General features: G+C 40.8%; 2 protein-coding genes across 8 annotated transcripts in view; one reads left to right on the forward strand and one right to left on the reverse strand.

The window, feature by feature from the left end:
• LOC142587053 (inositol polyphosphate multikinase-like) overlaps positions 1-21,123 on the forward strand; it is a 56,552-nt gene that overhangs the window by 31,700 nt on the left and 3,729 nt on the right. Inside the window, exon 5 of one of the 2 annotated variants that reach the window (XM_075697940.1) lies at positions 1,508-8,776. The exons of the other annotated variant lie outside the window; for it this stretch is intronic. Within the exon in view, the coding sequence (XP_075554055.1) occupies positions 1,508-1,812 (305 nt within the window). The 3' untranslated portion in view covers positions 1,813-8,776. Of the gene's footprint in view, positions 1-1,507; positions 8,777-21,123 lie in introns of those variants that run through there. 2 annotated transcript variants of the gene reach the window in all.
• LOC142587067 (vesicle-associated membrane protein 7-like) overlaps positions 1-21,123 on the reverse strand; it is a 46,281-nt gene that overhangs the window by 7,258 nt on the left and 17,900 nt on the right. For 4 of the 6 annotated variants that reach the window (XM_075697959.1, XM_075697976.1, XM_075697970.1 and 1 more), the window contains exon 5: positions 20,454-20,612. In XM_075697959.1, the coding sequence (XP_075554074.1) occupies positions 20,454-20,612 (159 nt within the window). Of the gene's footprint in view, positions 1-15,193; positions 16,896-20,453; positions 20,613-21,123 lie in introns of those variants that run through there. The other 2 variants (XM_075697986.1, XM_075697978.1) reach the window with 1 other exon arrangement.

The raw sequence follows: 21,123 nt of genomic DNA on the forward strand, positions 1-21,123 counted from the left end.
AAATAATTGCTAATCATTAGGTGCCTCAAATTTCCATCTTGGGACTGTTATTCATTCTGTGTATAAATGATCTTCCACAATACGTTTCACCCTTACAATGTATATGTTGACGACACAACCATCTCAGACTAGGAGAGATGTTTACCATCGCTAATTTCTAAATTGAATAGCGCATTAGCTGATTGTTACCTGTTTTCACAGCAATCACTTGATTTGAAATTCAAGCAAAACTAAATTCCACACCTTTTTTTCCACTCAAAGAAGTCTGCCCTTTTTACCTGAGATTTACCTTGGTTCTTGCTGCATTTCTACCAATGACTGAAATTTCATAGTCACATTTCACAACATAAAAAAAAGTCTTTAAAATGTGAGCACTGATTAAAGGTTGATTTTTTCTATCTACTGCTGCTATCCTCTCATTCTATCATGCATTCATTCAAGCCACATTATTTATGAAATAGCTGCTTACGGTAACACCTACCAGTGTCATACATCTGTTCAACACACACAAAGCCAAGCTCTACGCATTACTTATATTTGAGATAATATCTGTCATTCACATGGAGACTAAAGTAATCACAGTTAATAGTATATTAATGCGATTGGCATTTTTTGGGAACTTTACCCACTTTCCGGTTTGTCCGTTTTATCTAGCCTTTTTCACCCAGTGACCCAAGTTGCCTAGGTATGTGCTGGCTGCTGTCTTTCTGAGCAGACAACATGGGGCACTGGGTATGTGGCTGAATAGACAACTTTCTACTGTCTGGCCTAGTAGACAACTTGGGTCACTGGGTGTGTGCCCAAACATACATCAGCAATGTGTATGTCATATTGGTATGTGCCGTTTCTTGCCTGATCCCCCATAATGGATATGCCAGTGTGACACAAGGGTGCCACTTCGTGTGTCAGCTGATGTGCACATAAGGTTTTGTGATTCACGGATGGTGTGGGGATACATAATATACAATAATCATAACATAAAATACATCATCAATTACACACCCGACATAACAACAAGAATGGAAGCCGAGGGGCCTGATTTTTTCTTAGCCACAACCAAATGAAACCAACAGATAATGGAGCCAAGAAAAGCATGGAGGAAATTATTTGTAGTTTTTAATTGTACTGTATTAATGAGAAGCTAAAGGGAAATGAAAGTGGACATAAAGGAAGCCTTGCCACTGGTGGGAGCCAAACCCACAATCTCCACATTACATGAGTGTTGCACTGCCAATTGCGCTAAGGTGGCAGCTGTTCCCATGTCCACATTCTTGTTTATTTATGTGTACAAGATATAACCCTGGTAGTGTTAGCCAACCATTGAGTGGCATTCAAGGGCTGGCTAACAAGAAATCAATGTTAAATTGTATGTAGTCACTTGTAAGAAATTAGCGCTGCTATAGCCTACATACAAGCTACAGAGATTCCCCTGCAACATCTTTGCATTCGTGGTATCTAAGGTTTTTGCTAATTTAGAGCATTTTTTTTTTTTGTGCCTTTTTTCCAGCCTTTCAGACATTCCTTGGCATGACACACCAACAGCCCAATAGCCCAGCATTTCTGCCAGACCTATTAGTTCAGCTGGAACACATCAGGCACTGGTTTGAGACTCAGCGTGTTTATGCCTTTTACTCAAGTTCACTTCTGATTGTATATGGATCTTTGCCCTATAGCTCTGATGATAAAAAAATTCACTGTGTGGCCAAAATGATTGACTTTGCTCACGTCTTTCCCACAGCAGAGTGTGATAAGAACTACCTGTTTGGAATTTGCAAGCTTATTGGTGTGCTGCGTGAAATTGGAGGTCTATAACAATGAATGGCAAACATTTAAAGCAAGTTGTTATTATTTCACTGTTACGGGACCTGGAAGATGTCTTTTCTTATGTGGAAAATATACAGACTGTGATTAAATCTTGCCATTTATATAACGGATGTGCCAACATACGCACTGTATATACATTCTTATAATCACAAATAACTGTGATTATTTTTTCTGCAGCTCACTTTTATCCTTTTAAAGTCACGTAAAGCCTTATGACACACCTTTGAGCCATTTCTCTTTTCTTCTAAAAATAAACTATTTGGCCAGACTTGGGGAAAACATTTACATTTTTTGTTTCATCTTTCAGATTTCAGGGACACTGTCCTTGTTTTCAGAGTATACCAGATACAAATATCTTCTCTTTGTTCTCATTACTGAAGAAGTGATGCCATGCATGTTTGACAGTTTAGGTTTATAGGTTTCTCTTAGTTTGTTCTCTTGAAAATTGTTGACTTTGTAACATAATTTCTTGTCCTCGCACTTGTTAGCTTATGTGGTAATTTAAATGCAATTGTACTATTTCTGACTTTATTTGATGACATTCATCCTTGAGCCCTACAACTTCTGGCATTTATTACTACATAACTGGATTGCATTATGACATTCAGTCATTTCAGATTTAGGTAGAAGCCTGCATGAAGGAGCAGTCAACTGTAGTGAAGATATCCCTCCAGCTGAAATGCCTAATGGCCAGTGTTTAGCATCTTCCAAGATTGTGTTCTATGAGACAGGGAGACACGTGAATGTAGCACAGTGCTTTGTATGAATTTATTATTTTTCACTTAGTCATAATTGGTGTGACTGGTGTATTACTTACCTTTGATAAGTCAGCTGACAGACATTACGCTGCCATATAGTTTGTGAAGTTGACTAACACATAACACCAGAGAGAGAGAAAAAACGCAGCTGTTGAACCATAATGTAACATACATGGATATGACGAATTATCAGATATAATGAAGTGAAATATAAAATGCTTGTCATCAACACGAGTATAACGAATATGCTTATGACAAAGGTATTTTCATGTTGAATGCAACTATGTTATAACAAAGTTCAACTGTATATACACTGCATTTATTGTGAAAAAGATTGTGTGATATTCATGTGAAAATTGTGGAAGCACATTTGGCAGCTTTACAATGTCATTTATACAGTCTGCAAAACCTCCGTAATGGCTCGGAAACATCCGTCCACATGAGACATCCATAGCTTTTGCTACATTCAAAGGCAGCGCTTCTTGAAACAGTGCACAACCTTTGAGAGCTGTGTTCATGTGACAGCATTTGTATCAGATTGCTGTTAAATGCTCACTGAAGTAATTGTAAACGTTGAGAAGTGTATGCATTTGCATTATTGGGATCACATAGCAAAACAGCGGAGTAACATTCACAAACACTTCTCAAACCATTCTTCGGCAAAGCAGTGATTTGCAACTACATGACACATTGCCATCAACACTTTGATGATTTTCATCACAAATTATTATCTTTTGCTGCTTGTTTAATTGCTGCAAAGTACTATTTTCAATGCCTTGTTATTATAGCAACAGTCATAGTTTCATGAACTTTCTTGTGCATGTATTGTTGGCAGAAAAACTGAAGCTAGGAAGCACAATTAGTAATTGTGCAAAGCATCACACATTTGAAACTGCTAACAGTACCATTTCGAAAATTTCTGTCTTGGGTGTGCAACTGTCTGTCCAGGGCGACCAGACAGGCGATTGAGTAAATAGAATATACCCAGAGCCCTTTGTTTGAAGTAAAACATAATTTTTCTGAAGTTTTGCAGACTGGGTTGGTTTCATGAAGACCTTCCTGAAAAGATGGAAAAGTAGCCACTTTCTGAAAAGATGGCTTGTATAAATTAGTCCAATCACAGTGCAAGCTCTTTGGTTTCTGAATAGCTGTGTAAGTAGAGCTAGGCTTCACTTACTCTTAAATGTGCAAAAAGTTCTTCAGTATGGCGCCTCACCTGAATTGCTTTGTCCATTTTATGCCACAGAAAATCAGCGATGAGCTCTCAGTGATGACTGCATATAGGTGATCAAGTTTGGGCTGTTTTCTCACTTTGCATGAGATTACAAGTTGCATAGGACGAAAATAATGACAACTGCCCACATTTAATTTTGTAGTACTATAGCATTTAATTAACATTACACATAGATTCCAACATCTGTGTTGGGTCTGCATAATGTTTTTTTCTAATTGGTGATCATGTACATGAGCCAAAAGGATCGTGAGGACTAAACAGAGGAAGAAATATCCAAGTTTGAGATGCTTCAATGCAGCAACCACCTGGTACTTCCACAAAAGTGCGTTATTGTAGCAACTTCATTTGTTGAATACAACACGAATATCCTGAAGTCAGCAGCCCCGATTTCCCCTCAATTATTCACTCTAAATAACTTGCCTGAATTCTGTACTAAGTTTTTTTCCTTATCAACTCTAAATTCCCTAAATACAGATGAATTTCTGGCTTGCTACATGTACTGAGCGGAAAGGCACATTTATGGCCACTAATTATTTGCCACTTCTAAGTGCTACAGTAATGGCTAAGCAATGATATAGCAATGATAGCATACAACAAGGTTTATACATTGCTACATTTATTTTGGGTGTGCTATGAAGTGGACATGTCCACACCCAACTTGCACAATGTGAACTCTTGCAGCACCGTGCCCGACACTGTCAGGGAAGTTGTGCAGAAAGTGCACCTGGACTTGAGGAGGTGTTTGCAATTTGTAAAAGTGGTTGAAGTTTTATATATATATATATATGAGGAGCCAAATGCATTTTATGGTTATCTGTGACCAATCACGTGAACGATTATTATACCATTGTGCTGGGGTCTAGAGCCCTAATTTATTTTTAAAATGTGAACAGGAGGAGACGGCTGGTGACTCCATTAGCACTGGCATGAATTGCTGCATGTCACATTTCAGTAACATGCATGTTGCCAGTCTCACATTACTCAAGGAAAAAGCCATGTGCCAAGTACTTTTTGTGCAGGCATCTCCTCGAATTTTATGCTGTGCCACTAGTTGAGCCAATGTAATGAAACAAAGCCAAGCTGAGGGCAATATGCAGCTATGGTGGCATCTACTGTAATAAATGTCATTGTCACTTTGTTTACAATTGAATTTAATTGGGAGTGTGGGAGATACAGGCATCTTTAAATCCATGTTTTTCAAGAAACATGCACTTAAATGAGTTATTAACCTGCAGTACCTGGTGTAGGACGCAAGTAAGTAAATGTATAAAGCTATCTTTAGTGCCCCTTTTAAGAAAGGATACTCTTGGGTGGCAAAAGGAGTATACTGTATTCTCGATAAGGTGGGCGATATCAAGTTGGCTGTTTATTGACATGTTTTACCAAAATTGGCAGTGGGCAACCTTTTTTCGCACGCCTTTTTGTACATTGTTTCATGAACAAACATCATGAAGGTATTATCATTGGAATAAAATCTAGAAGGCAACACCAAGATATCTGTCAGTAAAGTTACAAGACTAGTGCCAACACATTTAGGGTTGGCCCCGCTTTTTACTCCATATTTGTTTTCCTCCAATAAAGATATTTTAGTATGACAGGTTCTCATGCTTTAATTTTAGATAAAATATATTTCATTCTTCTGTGCATCTCACTGCATTTAATTCAAAATTTAGCATTTCCCAATGTCTGTTGCACTACTTTCACCACCATTCTGGTTTGCGCTCAAGTCATTGAAGTTATCGGAGACAATTTAAATTGTGCAATTTAGAACTTGTACACACTAGGTGGTTTCAGCAGTATATACTAGGTGGTTTTGGCAAAAATTTTATCATTGGCATCAACATGGTTACAGGAAATGTAGCGGAACAGTACAAATATTTCATTTCCTTTCGACATTATGCCACATGGCAACCCAGGCAAATAAAAAAGAAATCAACTATTATGTCTAACCCTGAGTCTTGCTAAGATGAGACCACACATGCATTACTGTATAAATGTTAAATTTCATTGCATGGATACATTCCATGACCTTAGACCTCACAGCCTCATGTCAAGTGTTCAATCTCTGTACATTTGATTCAAGCGTCAAGCCGACGAAAGTAGCTGTGTTGGGACAGTGCAAAGAATTGGAGCAAGGCTGCACTTTGCATGTACACATATCTGTGTCTGTAGCTTCAAGCTGTCATTTGTCAAACCCAATTAGTGCTTGTGTGTGCTCCCATGTGCTGTTTTTCTGTACATTAAGATATGCCCAAAGCATTAGGTTGTTCTTCAGAGTTTGACATTGTGTCCTAGAGTAATAAATGTGCCATGAAGTCAGTGCTTCTGTTATGAAATAACCATATTAAATGCTACCACCAAAGCCTGATTTTTCGGGAGTGAAAGTGGAAATGTTATTTCACCCAAAAAACCATACCCACGTTCTGCGGTGAAAATGTGTGTTGAAGTTCCAAACATACAGGGTGTCCCAGCTAGCCTTAGCCACAGTTTAAAAATATGCTGATGCACTATTGAGAGGATGTGACCAAATGCATGTTGCTGAATATTGTATGGAGTAAGTCACCCTATTTTTTGTATTCTGCTTAATTGCATAATTAGTCGAGATTAATTAACCAGTTTATGAAGCAACGAAGTTGAAAATTCTAAGTAGAAAGTTGTAGAACGGTTTGCAAAACGTCCAATTAAACAATTTCGAACTTTATATCTATGTATTAAGTATTGTTCTTTTTTTTCCCTCTTGCTGCAGATGCCCTCCCAAAAAAAATACCATGTGACATGCCCACTTGCGCGCCATGATTGGAGTGCCCCCAAACGTTCCGTGTACAAATGGACATAGCATTTGGCTGGGCATGCTGCCACTTGAAAGGCAACAGTGCAGCGACACAGGCGTTGGCTGTTCGATTTACGCCGGCAACCATTATTGCTTGCGCTGCGTAAAGTGAATGACGGACGTGGCAGTTCCAGACAGCGATGAACAGACCATCTGCTGTTGAAGTGCGAGCAATCTTGAGGTGCCTTTTTCCAATCAGTAAAAGCAGACATGATCCTTGCCCTGGGGGCTGCAGATGGACAGAGATGGCAGGCTGCAAGGACATATCGAAGCTGGCACCTTGGCATGTGACCTAGCCCGATGACAATAGTGAACAACTACAAGTCATTGAAGCAAACCGGCAGCTTCACAAGAAAAAGGCAGAGAGCTTCAGCCATAAATGATGAGGTGCGCTCCAGCATTTTGTCTTTCATGGCGGCTAATCGACACGCTAGCACGCACAGCGCGAGTGCGGAGACCGGAGTATCCAAATAAACTGCCTGGAGGATTTTGAAAACAGCTGGACTGCACACCTATCATCTGCAGTTGCATCAATGCCTGGAGTCCAGGGATCTTCAAAACAAACCTAACTTTGTGAATTGGATTTTGATTCAGGAGGAGAAGGATTGAGACTTTCTTGGGAAGGTACTGTGGACTGACAAGGCAAACTTTTGCCGAAATTGCCAAGTAAATATCCACAACACACACTATTGAAGTGAGCAAAATCCCTACTGGCTAGGAAAATTGTGCCACCAATATCGGTGGTCTTTTAATGTCTGGTGCGGAATATATGACGACACACTCATTAGCCCCCTATTTTTTAACACACCGACTTCCTAGAGGTATGTAAGAGAGATCCTCAAAGGGCTGCTGGAAAACTTCCGCTGCAACATGTTACTGGCTCGGCTCGGTGCAACGTGGTATCAGCACGATGTAGTCAAGGCTGTAGTCAAGCACGAGCATGGCTTGACATTACCTTCCCAGGACAGTGGATAGGCAGAAACGGGCCCAACCTGTGGCCAGCAAGGTCACCCGACCTTAACCCTCTTGACTTTTTCTTCTGGGGCTATATTAAGGATTGCACATACACAACGGAAATGACGATTCCAGAAGCCTTACAGGACAAGGTAACTGAAGTCTGCTGCAGTGTTTCACCAATGATGCTTAAGGCAGCAACAGCAAGCCCACTTGGAAGGTCCCAGTGCTGTATCACAGCAGAAGGTGGCCCTTTCGAGTGTGCGTTATGAAAGTGCATATTGGAAAAATAAATGCAACATTCAGCGAAAGACTGCGTGTGGCCATTTAGGCCACTGCTATTCCATCATCAATGTTCTGAAAAAGTTTTTTTTTCCACAGATGTTCAGTTTGCTTACAGCTATCGCAAAATGACGCACCTGTTGTTTGCGGCAGTACAAGCGCAAACTATCACTTATCACTCTCATGAACCGCTGCGAGGAAAGCATATTGCTGGCGTAAATCGCACAGCGAACGCCTGCGTTGCTGCCCGGCTAAATGCTATGGTGGTTTGTACGCGGAACGTTTGGGAGCACTGCAATCATGGCACACAGGCAAGTGGTATTTTTTCTATTTTGCAGGCATCTGCAGCAAGTGGAAACAAAACTTAAACTTAAGAGATAGATAGGAACTGTTTAATTATTCAGACATTTTGCAAGCCACTCTACAACTTTTGCCCATCTTTGTTGTTTTATAAGTTCTTCAATTAATCTCAACTAATTATGCAATTAAGCAGAATGCAAAAAATTGTGCAACTTACTCCATAAAATAGTTGGCAACACGTACTTGGTCACGTCATCTTGGAGTGCATCGGCATATTTTTAAACTCTGGATAAAGTCAGATGGGACACCCTGTATAGGGAGATTGTTTAAGATATGTTTTGCACTGCTTTCATTTTGCTGTTACTGTAATGAACAGCGAGTGCCAATAACTCATCTACACATCCTTCCATAATCAGGACAGCCATGTGCAAGAGTGAAATTTTAGCCATATAATCAGAAAGAAAATGTAATGTCTTCATTTGTGTCCTAAGACAATGCATATTTTTTTACTGGTAAATTTGTTTACACCAGGCTTCCAATTCTGCATGCACGCGTTGTAATCAAGTATGATACAATAAAGAACTGCTTACACCATTTCAAGTTTTGTTGTGAACAATATAGAGTGCTATAGATCCACAGGACATTTTATCATATTGAACAAAAAACGGCAGAAGCTTACGAGGCCAAAACATTTTTTGATAACTTTTCAAAAAATGACTTTTCAACAATAATACTTTATTGCTATTACTATTCTGGTAGATGTTCACTGCTATACCTAAGCACACAGTGCTTATGTGTGGGCCTTTATTTTTAAGTAAACCAGGCCACTGAAAAAAATATACTGTTTACTAGAGCACTGCACGGGCCCGGCCTGGGCCTGCTTTATGAAGCCCGAGCCCAGCCTGTGATACCAAGCCTGGGCTTTGCCCGGGCCTGGACATACATGACCGAGCCCAACCCAGGCCCATGTGTTCATTACTAGGCTTAGCCAGGGCCCATGTGTGCATTGCAGACCCAGCCTGTAAGTAAAAAAAAAACTTTAATCTCTTTGAGCCTTACCTTCTAGGGGTCTAATCAGCTGCAGTGTATAAGCAATAAACACAATAAAAGACTGAAATTTTCGTTTCTCCTATGGGAACATCAGGGATCAGGCCCATTATTGCTTGTGCTGTTATTTTTCCACAGGTGCACCTGCATTTACCTTGATCGTACGATTTGGTCCTATGCGGTCATTTAACATGTGGAAAAAAAAATGCATACATTGTTAGATACGGGACTGTTTCCTGAGCCTACTTCGAGTTCACCAGACCACATCGAATCGCGCCGCAGCTAATTAAGGAGCACAGAAGCACGTATACCACATTCACGAGGCGCGGCACGTTCAAACGAGTTGACGTCCCCCACCTCGTATGCCGCATCTGGAGCTATTCACTGCTTGACTCTTCCCGGAAGTGTAGCGAGAGCCTGGCACTGTTCCAGGTAAAGTGGGTCCCGAAGCAAGACGGCTGTAATGCACCGTGAGACCCTGGCAGCGTCACCCCCTTCCACCAATTTGTGACGGCGCTTGCAAGTCAGCAAGGCAATACTGCAGGGAGAAAGCCCTCGGACAATTGGGGCCCAAAGAGCGACCCTCTCCGCCTTGGTGACGGTAGTTGCAGACAGGGACGGCAAGACCGCAGAGAGAAGTAAGCACTCGGACAATTGGGGACCAAGGAGCGACCCTCTCCGCCGGGTGTGACACAATCGCACGAGCGCCTACCATTGGCCAAAAATGACGACACCTGAGCGGCTCGCAGATTGGCCGAATGTGACCTGTCTTCGAGACACCGAAGGGCTTTAAAGCCAGAGACCGGGAGCAGCAAGAGAGCATTCCTTGATTCATCTCTTTCGAGCTTCTTGCCACGGGCCGCAGCGTCCGAGTTGCTGCCGGCCCGTAATGACTCTGACTCTATGACTGTTAATTTCTTGGTCGTCTCACTGTAAATAAACCTCCAAGTTTTCATCCCAAAGTCCTCCTCAACTCTTGCAACATATACACACGAACATGTCGAATCACAAGCATATACCATAAAATAAACGCACAAGTGGGAAGAGATACCTGTTGCGTTAGCGCTAAAATAATATAATAGTATCAAGACTAGTAATAGTGCAATTGCAGAAGTAACACAGAAATGGTTTGAAGAGCGGTTTTCCGTATAATTTTTTTTCCAGACACGAAAACAATGTTTGTTTTTCTGGAAAAAAAAATCAGAACTTAACCTTTTGTTCCATTTTCTTTGGCAAGGTATACAAGAACCAGCTCTTTGTACATCTTGCTTCAGTTTGGCACAGAATGCCTTGGACAATGCATTTTATAATCTTTGCATGTGCTCAAAGGCACAACTTAAGCCCTTTAATGAGCGGGACTGACTATGGCCCGGGCCCGCCGAAAAATGCTTTGTACGGCCCGGGCAGTGCTCGACTGTTTATAGATCACTCTGCAAATGCTACATGCAGTTCTTTTCCATAGTGAACTTTATGCTGTTACTGAAAGTAGGCATAGGACAGTTTCCCTAAAGTATTAACATTTCAGCACTTGTTTTATGGCATATTTGGTCATGCAGTGCACTGTAGCAGTGCTTCAGATGGGTGGAACAGATACTAAGCTTTACTGCAAGCATTCGTGGACTCCCACTACAATGAGGAAACCAGATTGTCACAATTAGACCCTATTATTCTCGTAATGCAGGTTTGAAGCTGTCTTACATGACTAACAACACTGCCAGAGAGCTGTAAAAATACCAAACATGCCATTAAATCAACGTAATAGACTTTCTGAGAAAGTCATACTCCAAATGACAAGGTTTTTTTTTTTTTTTAGTACAGGAAATCTTGTAGGATAGAAAGGATGACTCCAAGTGACAAACTCTTTTCCTTTTTTATTACAGGGACAGAAATCTTGTAAGATAGAAAGCATGACTTTTTCCAAAACCCCATAAATGATGTAACATTTCACATAAGCTGTGAACTAATGCATCATATTTGTCCACTTCAGACAGTAACTCAGGGCTGCACAACATACTGCCGGCGGCCAAATTTATATGGTGCTGGTTCTGCAATCAGAGCATGGCCATATGATGAGGGAAAACAAATTTTGTTGCCAAACATGATGCAGAACATGAACCATCGGTGACATCAGTTACAATAAGTTGCAAAGGATGTGGGAGCATAGCATCTCTTTGGGAGCATATAAGAAAGGCACAAAGAACAGTGCGTATTCGTCGAGATAGCAAGGCCAATATCGCATTAGTGCGGCATCCATAATTGAATCAAACATGCACATTCCCTATATATTTTGATTGAATGATCGCAGACTGCAACACCTGCGAATAGATGCTGTTTTTTTTTTGTTTGTGTGCGCTTGCCTTACTTGTTGACAGTCACAAATATTTGCTCACATTGCAGCTCTGGGAGTAAGCATCAGTCAAGGTTAATGGGCTTTAATAATGTTGGCATCCTACACATCGTTCAAGTTATTGTATATTAGGAGGATGCAAAGAGCGTGCGGTTCTTCGTTGTCTCATTTAAAAAGCTTCTTATAAAGTGACCGAGGTTTGGAAGACCAATTTCTTGACATGCTGCTAGCCCGACTCCTACTGGCATTAGGATGCGCCACTTCTCCATTCTAATTGTGGAAGCCAGATTTTCCATCTGTATCATACTTAAGAACTAAAATGGAAATGGTGTCTTTTTCAATAATTTCGAACATCAGATGTTTTTGAATTCGAAGATAAACTTCATGCACATGAAATCTTCAGAACATGGCGAGAACCCTATAGCAGAATCTCAAAACTGTTTTACATTGTTCAGAGATAAGAAAAGGAAACCACCTGTTTAGTGAGCCTTTCTCGGTGACAGCGGAAGAGTGCAAATATACAGTGCAGCTAGAGGTGCGTCAACCTGCATTGTTGACTAGAGTTAAAAGACACGCAGAGGGAGCAGCCCATCCTTTGGTTTTATAGGAACCTTGATAAAGACAAATACAGACACACATAGCTAACAATGCCTTGAAAATGGTGTCTCTCTTTAGAAGTGCTAATGTCTTTGAGCAAACATTTTACCGATATTTACTCATGACTTTGAGCTAGAGCAGTCTTCGGTTTTCGGGGACCGACGTGACATTACAAGACGTGCTGAGGAGAGCAAAAAATGACACCAAGCAGACTGCCTTTCTGCAAGCAAAAGATGACATGTTTCCAGTACAGTACAGCCTGTGTGGCTCCCATGAGAAGTTGGTTTTGGTCCTCACTGGTTTCAGCTTGTGAATTCCTTCTCTAGCAGATGTGGTGCTAAATAAAAATTCTGCTTACTACAATGACCAGAATTTTCTCTCTCTCAAATGCAACAATTTCAAATCAATTCAGCAGTTGTCTAATGAAAGCAGTTATGCATTGCCATGTATTCATCGAGGTAAAACTTCCACTGAAGATGGCATGGTCTGGAAGCTAATGCAGCTGTGTGCATCTGTTTGCCATCAAAGAGCTTGCTGTGCAAGGGCTGCTTGCCTACCATAAGCAGTGTGGGTAATAGGAGCTTTTGCTAGTTTTTTATTTTCAGTTTTTCTAGCTATGATCCTTACAGTTTCTTGGAGGAAGGACTCATCTGCCACCTTTATTTTAATGCACTTAGTGTAATGCTCAACCAACATCCTGACCCAACAAAGACACTCTTCACACCTAATGCCACAAGTTTGCTAGAGCTTGATAACCACAGTTGGTCTAGAAACATTTAAAATCTGCATGAGTACCATTCTGCTGTCTTGCAAAGTGGTCCAAACAGACAGACAAAACCTTTTCAAACCACTGAAGTACAGAAGTGGATGATTCGGGTATAGTGAAACCTAATGTGAAGCATGAGCTTCCAAGTCTGTGACCAATCTTCAAGTTGGTGCTAGTTGACAGCAACAACATGCCAGAACTTCAGTTTGCTTGCTATGAGGAATTTGAAATTGCCAAGGTTGTTAGCCTCTCATTATTTTGGATACTTCATGCTTTACAGTGGCTTAGTTCTCCAAGGCATGCCCAGGCTTCCAGCCCTCTCAACTTCCACGGGTAATTCTTACAGGCAAATTTCTATGGTATGTATTATAAATTTAAAAAGGACATGCCGCCATTTCCAATGCCACTTTTGTCAAACATTCATATAATAGCGGTGATGCCTCCTCTAATAAGAGACTGTGTATTTAAATTAACATTCTTGTGCTCAAGTTTATGCCTGCTTGTATAGCAAACATTCTGCATCTTTAAAATTGGTTTTGGTATGCCTAGTGAATTTTTTTGTAGATACTGTGCTTCTTTATACCATTTGATAGTTCCCAATGCAATGAATTTAGATGCCCAATTTCAGATAATTCTAAAGTTAGCAAAAATAAACCATCATAAAACACCATTTAAAAGATATAGAAATTAAGTAAACTTTAAAGTTAGCAAAAATAAACTATCATAAAACGCCATTTAAAAAAATACAAATTAAGTAAAAACATCTGTCATAATTTACCAAATATAAGTGCTAAGAACATGGGACTTCCCGTGTTTCCTAAACAAACAAAGGTTTTTTAATGTGTTTGATGTGAAAGTCCTACCTACATGAGCCATCAGCTTACAAATGAAACACTTAGAAAAATAGCTGGTAGTGTCCAATGATTATAGGTCACTAGGCACAGGTGCCATTGCACTTGACATATATGTGCACATCTAGAGCTACATAACAAAGTTTGCCAAGTATGCAGCCAAGCTAGCAGGCATTATGGGCACTAGTTTCCTCCTAGACTTGTATGCTATGAGTTGGAAGCAACTGATTAATTTCTAATTGCGTAAAAATGAAGTTTTTCTTAATTTTGGTAATTGATCAATAAATTTTTTTTGTAAGACTGGTAATAATTCCATTTTTCTTCAGTAATCAGATATTAGTTATCAGTTAAATTCTTTAGAACATGACTGGTGATGCAACTTTGAGGACGTGAGCTTGTTATCAAAGAGTGGCATCAGTGGGAATGTTTCATCTGGTAGCAGAACACAGTTCAGCTATAAAGTATGCCACATGATTATGTCCGAGCAACCCAGCTGGATTGGTTGGTACATTTCTTTATCAAGAGAAGTTAGAAAAACAACAGCATTCTAATGACGTGCTGTGCTAGTTTGTTCCCTAAATCATCGAAAAATTGTCCTCTCCATTGCATACGAGTCTTCAAGGGACATAAAAAACAACACTAAGCTGGTTTACTTTGTAGAAGTACTTTTCAAGATTCGATATGCATTTGTTGGTGGGAAAAGGTTGGTTAGTAGTTGATAAAATGAATAGCAAAATTGCCCTAGTTGAACTTAGTGCCCAAGCCACAGTGCTGGTGCATATTTAAAATAACTTTTGCCTTTGGTTCTTTTAGAATGCAATGTTTTGCTTGTTTATCAATGAACTGCTGAATGGTCTTGAGTAGACACTGTCAAGTCTTACAACAGAACGAGAAGCTAGTGCAAGAGCCTCAAGCCTGTCTCATTTTTTAGTCTTGTCTGACTTACCTGGACTTTCAACATTTATTATCATTAAACAAGCATATGTACGATAGAATGAACTGGCCAGGTTTCTCTAGTGGGGTCTTAAACGAAGACTTAACATTATACAGCACAAATGAAAAAAAAAAAAGTCTGACAGGTCTGTCCATCATTCATATTAGTGAAATTCTCACAAAAGTTTTGCAAGTATTGCAAAACATGGTTGACTACTTCCAATAATTGCTCAATTGTTTTGTTGAGGCTCTATTTGATAAGTGAATTCATATGCATTTAAGTTGTGGTAATTTCAATCATAACTGGTTACTTTTTTATGTAATGCTAAAACTGTTTTTCTTAGTGCTATGGCACCAACACAGAAAGCTGCCCAGTGGAGCCCTGGCTCCTTAGAATGAGCAATGGGCAATGTCAGATAAAATGTGTGTAGGATTTGACTGCATTATTAGAAAAATTTGCACACCTAATAAAAATTCTAAAATAACATTGGCATTTATTATTCTGAAGGAGACCAGTATGGCACACACTAAATCAAAAAGATATGTTACCACATAAATATTAGCACCTTTCATCGCTTCAGCCATGAAACACGTTAAATTACAGCAGAAAACTCTCCATAGTTAAGTTATATCAAATATATGAAAATTTTGTTTAAATTGTAACCGTGGCTAATTACAGTAGAAACAAAATTTGAAAGTGTAAGAAAAATGCAAGTGAAACGGTTATAAAATTATTTTTTTTATGTAAAGAAGCCTCAGCGATTCTTTTAACTATGTCGTGCACCAGGTGATAGCAGGCACAAGGTGAGCACTTTCTGCTCCAAACAAAGGCAAAATAATTGATAAAAATACATTGATACTAGTATATATATTGCAATCAGACTAAAATGATACCATATCACTAAACACTGAAAGTGATGACACAAACAATAAGCTAAATATTGCATCTATTAATAACTATAGCATGACAGTTAAACAAACAAAAAGAAAACACTATACCAACTATGCAACACAAGAAACTTAAGTACTGATGCAAAAGTTTATATAGGTTTTCGTTTTTCTGCTGCAAACAGCAGCTGTTCAACCAAAAAAATCATGGTATCGAACCTCATTTTCTCCAGCACATAAGAAATAAAAAATTATGTTGTCTTTTACTACAGTCACTCTAGGTTTTCATTTTGAGCCGTACACAGAGAAGCATAATGTCGCAAGATGCCTGGTAGACATAGCTGGTGATACACGGTATCACAAATCGCCAATGAGCACTGGATGTGCACCAGAAAGCCCAGTGTCCTGCCACACTGTTCCGTCAAAACAGAGCGTGTAGGAACAGAAAATATAGGTGCACAGATAGAACACAAAAGGCAAATGATGCCAGTATCTCAACTCAATACTTTGCGTCACTCTTCCTTCAACTACAAGAACTCTGCAGCAAAATCAGCAGAGATTTCCATTGGTATGACATTAACTGCATGCTTTTTTTGTTTGTTTCTGCCTGTTTGTGCCTGGTGGAATTATGGCCTCTCAAGTGCAACAATATAGTTGACTGCACTGCCCAGACATGGACAAATAACTGCACCTATACCTTTCCCCCTTATACATTTATGTAGCATAACTTGTCAAAGGCACAGCTGACAAAAAAAAAAAAAAAAAAAAAAAAAGAGTTGATTTGGTCCCTTGTGTCACTTGGAATTATGCATCCTATGTGGCAGAAAATATCTCCCGTGGAATGCTCAGGACAAACATCAGCTAGTAGCAAATTACATGCACAGGGCATTTACAATGATTGCTTCTGTGCCAACTAAAAAACCAGGGCATGTCACATCTGGCACTGTAGCCACTGCGCTGCAAAGTATGGTGTACCTGGCATCACAAACAAATTGGGGCTCAAAGACAAATTTGTTTTGTGTCGGTGCCTAGTTAAAATTCCCATGTTCATTCACAACTTTGAGACAATTAATTTCATAGTGAAACATGCATTAAACTTTTATGCATAGAATGGAGTTTTGAACATAGAAGCAAGAGCAGTTATGTCTTAATAATGCCTGTTGCAAACAATGTTATTATGGTGATCACACCAGCTACTATAATTCCAATGACAATCATCATGCGCGCATTACGAAGGCACATGTGGCGATTCACTTTCTTGGCAGTGGCTCGGAATACTGTCCCCTGCAAATGTGGAAATAAGTCGTTACACATTCACAGTAAAAAACAGATAACTGCAAAACGCATAAAGGGACACTAAACGAAAATACACATCAAGGCCATCTAAGAGACTTATTTCCCTCTGGTGATCAGTTACTTTTCCTGGTGTACCTAGCAGAGGCTTGATATAGCAGAAAATGACACAAGAGCAGATGATGTGGCAACATCTGGCTTAGGAGGGCTATTTCTTTATAAATAAAACAGCATTATGTATATCGCATTTGAGGAGGAGGAGGCGATCACGGTCACTGACCAAGTCTGATGAATAATCCGACTTTTGGAACCGCGTTTGTGTTCCTTGTTCACCGAGTTGGACAGGAAATCGTCGTCACTTATATAATCCAGCACGTGACGTAACGAACGTGTGTAAATGGCAGGCATAGTCCCTGGTGTCCGGTTCATCGTAGCTGGCGCCAACTGAATGATTACAGATTCTAGCAGCCGTTGGGATGACATGTTCTTTTTTTCTTGGCAACAATAGTGGCATTGTCCCAGTCAATCTTGTGATTATGTTCCTGCACATGCTCGGCAATGGCGTTTGTTGTGTGACCATTTCTTATGTCACGTTTATGGTCCTTAAGGGGTCTGGAGAACTTCCCTGTTTCACCAATATATACTTTGTGGCAATCAGCACATGGTATCTTATACACAACTCCTGGGAATGATTCAACAGGCAACCTGTCTTTCACATTCATTAGCTGGTTCCAGAGCTTGCTGGTCAGGATGTGGGCAATGCACAGGTCGCATTTTGAAAATATGTGCTACAGTGCCTTGCTGATTCCTTGGACATAAGGGATGGCTGCATGTGCACAGATTGTCTCGTTGTTCTCCGAGCTTGGCTCTAATATCTGCTTCTCGGTCCTGCATATGAAACAACTAGGGTAGCCGTTGCGGGTTAGTTTATGGTAGACCGTCCGTAATTCCATTTTCAGTGCATCGTTGCCTGAGCAGACGCGTACGGCCCGTGTTATCAGGGACGACACTACGGACGTCTTGTAGCCGACAGGATGACAAGAACTAAACCTGAGGTAATGACCTGTGTGCATAGGCTTCCTGTATACTGAGAAGGCGAGAGCGCCCCCATCCTGACGAACCAGTACATCCAAGAAAGGCAACAAGTTGTTCCTCTTGTATTCAACGTGAATTGTATGTGTCCATTTTGGGCATTCAGGCAGTCCAGGAAGTGTTGAATGTCTTGCTTCTTCAAAATACAGAAGCAGTCATCCACGTAGCGATAAAAAACTTTAGGTGCCAGGTTGAACGTGGCCAGCACCTTCCCTTCCAAGGCTTCCATTATTAGATGGGCCGTGGTGACTGATATTGACGCTCCCATTGCCGTGCCATGCGTTTGCTGATAAAGGCTGCCACCATAAGAAAAATGTGTTGCTTAGACAAAACCGCAGCAGTTCGCTAAGTTCGGTGAAGTTGAAGGGGCTGTGACCAGGAAGACCACTGTCTGCTTCTAAGGCTTCTTTGCACGTGGCTACTGCCAAATACACTGGTATACTAGTGAAAAGATATGTGACGTTGAACGAGACCATGGCGTCATCTTCACTCAGCTTGATGTCCTTTATCTTTGCTACAAATGCGGATGAGTTTTCGACGTGCATCGAGGTCTTACCGGCAAGAGGGCTCAACACCTGGTGAAGTCGACGATAGGACGAAGTGGGACGTCAGGCTTGTGGACTTTTGGCAGGCCGTAGATTGCAGGGGCCGATCCGTTCATGCAGAGCAAACGGTGATAGAGACCCACGTGGTGTGGAGGGACCAGCTTGAACAGCCTGGCCAGCAATTTTTGGAGTTTGGATCGTAGTCTGCTTGTAGGGTCATAAGCTAGAAGAGCGTACGTATGATGGCCTTCGAGAAGGGCCAACATCATCTTGTGGTAGTCATCTAGCAGGACCATACATTGCCTTTGTTGGAGGGTAGAATGGCAGTGCTACTGTTATTCCGTAGGCTTCGAATGGCTTGCTTCTCCGCTAACGATGAATGCGTTCTTGCACTGTGTCTCCGCATACCGGAAAGCACACCAATGGCACGGGTGCGGGCTTCTTCTTGCACTTCAGAGGGAAGTTGACTGACTGCACGTTTGACTGTACAGACCACATATCTTGGCCTTGGTGGTGTTTTCGTGTTGAAATTTAAACCACGGTATTGCAGCCTCCTTCTCGGTCGGTGTGTATGAAGATAGGTTGATGACACCTTGCGCGTCTTGTGACACATCTCGGCACAGTGCCTGTAGTTTCTTGTCTTGTGACGTTCTATGAAGACATTCTCTCGTGGTTGCCGTGTAGTTTGCGTGCAGTTGCACCTCTGGGAAGTCCTCTGGGATCAGATTCTCAAGCTGCCGACGTGCAAAAAACGTATGCGTTTCCAACTTTCGGAGTTTTTCCCGGCTCCACGACGTGGTAACTGGTCTTCCTAATCGCAGACTCCTCGGCGTTAAGTCCTCCCGTTTACATGTGAGGTTGAAGTGCAGATGCGTCATGAATGCCGCTACTTTTGAAGCGACCGAGATCCCCTCCATTTCCATGCCTTACCAGACGAACTTTCGTCAAACCCTTGATTATTTGAGGAGGGATTACAGTGATGCTGTAAACTACTCAGCATTCCCCCAAGTCCCATGAAAGAAAGGATGGGGGAGGGGAGGAGTCAAATTTTCAAAACAGCATCACACCAATATTGTGACATGGGCGCAAAGACAAAGAAAAAGATTGGCATTTACACTCTCCAGTAAATTCTGGTCAATTTCACATAGAAAAGCGAGCTGAAGTACCAATGAGCGCAAATGTCAGAGACTTGTTAGATGCCCATGAATGATGAGACTGCATATGCCTCACTATCAGGCGAGCATGAAGCGAGCAAGATCACAGCTTGATAAAAAGGCTCACATGATGCTTTCCCAATGGTAAGGCACAAGCAGTTACGCCACTCATGGGCATCTACTAAAGGCATGACAGTTGCGCTCATTGGCACTTCAGTTCACTTTTCTATGCGAAACTGACTAGAATTCATTGCACTGTAAAAATTAGCAGAGTATGCTTTTTGCATGTCTGGAAATGGTTATGAGCATCTCAGATAACATGCTTCAAGTCTCCCATTGCAGTCAGTCGACTTGCTCTCTTAGCTGAAAAGATCATTTGTCTAATATGCATAATCAATTGTCTAATTACTACCTCCAGTCATTTTCAAATGCAAGCCTCTGTGGTAAAAGCAAACCAGAGAACATCATTTACATATCTCATCTTCCCCATTTTTAAGGAACTTCAAATGCATTTCGTGAAACACCCTGCAGAAACAAATGAAGAAATTTGTAGCCGCAACTTACAGTGCCACAATATAAGTCAGGGCCCAAGCTAAACTGCAAATAACTTTTACTCAAAGACTGTTTCAAGAACAAGCTAGTAATAATGGGATTTCACTCAAATGTATACTGCAGTGCTCCAGCATAAGCAACATGGCAGAGTCATTATCAGATTGCCCTCTGTGCACTTAACTGTAATTCAACAGAATTTAACTGACCGCTTGCTCCAAGTCCTGGGTCTTTTCAAGAAGGCTGTCAAGCCTGTCACCTCGCTCAACTACTCGCTCAATGTTCTGTGCCATAATTCCGCGCACATCCTCCACCTGGCGGTGCAACTGAGAGATCTGGTCACCCGTTCGTCCACTGTTGCAGTTGTTCTGAGAGGGAACAAAATAACAAACAAGCAAATTATGGTCCTTTCACCATGAAACCCACTTCCTCTGCAAATCTAACTTGCCTCATGATCCTGGCATGCTTCTTACAAAAGGATTCTTATTTCTGTAGCTTTGCAATTTCATAAAGCTCAACATTTTTTAGATTTTTACCAAGACTAGCTTCCAAAGAATAAATAATTCAGTATTGGTTATTTACAAGTGTCAAGTCCTATGCAATGTTTGCAGCTCAGGCCTCGCTAAATTTGAGATAATTCAGTTTTTTATTTTCAAATATCTATGCTCACCAATCTGGGACTTACAACTTGCTTAGATTGAGATATTTAGGAAGTTTATAGGTGAATTAGGAAGATATGAGAACTCGTTTGCATTTGGATTACAGAGGCTCGAAATCTCGTGTTGGATACACATGGTGGCGTCGATCTCCGATAGAGATGTCTCGTGACACCGATCATGCCAATACTGAGATCCCACAAATTTCATTATTGCGAAATCA

The sequence above is a fragment of the Dermacentor variabilis genome, chromosome 1, assembly GCF_050947875.1.
Source record: "Dermacentor variabilis isolate Ectoservices chromosome 1, ASM5094787v1, whole genome shotgun sequence".
Lineage (NCBI taxonomy): Eukaryota > Metazoa > Arthropoda > Arachnida > Ixodida > Ixodidae > Dermacentor > Dermacentor variabilis.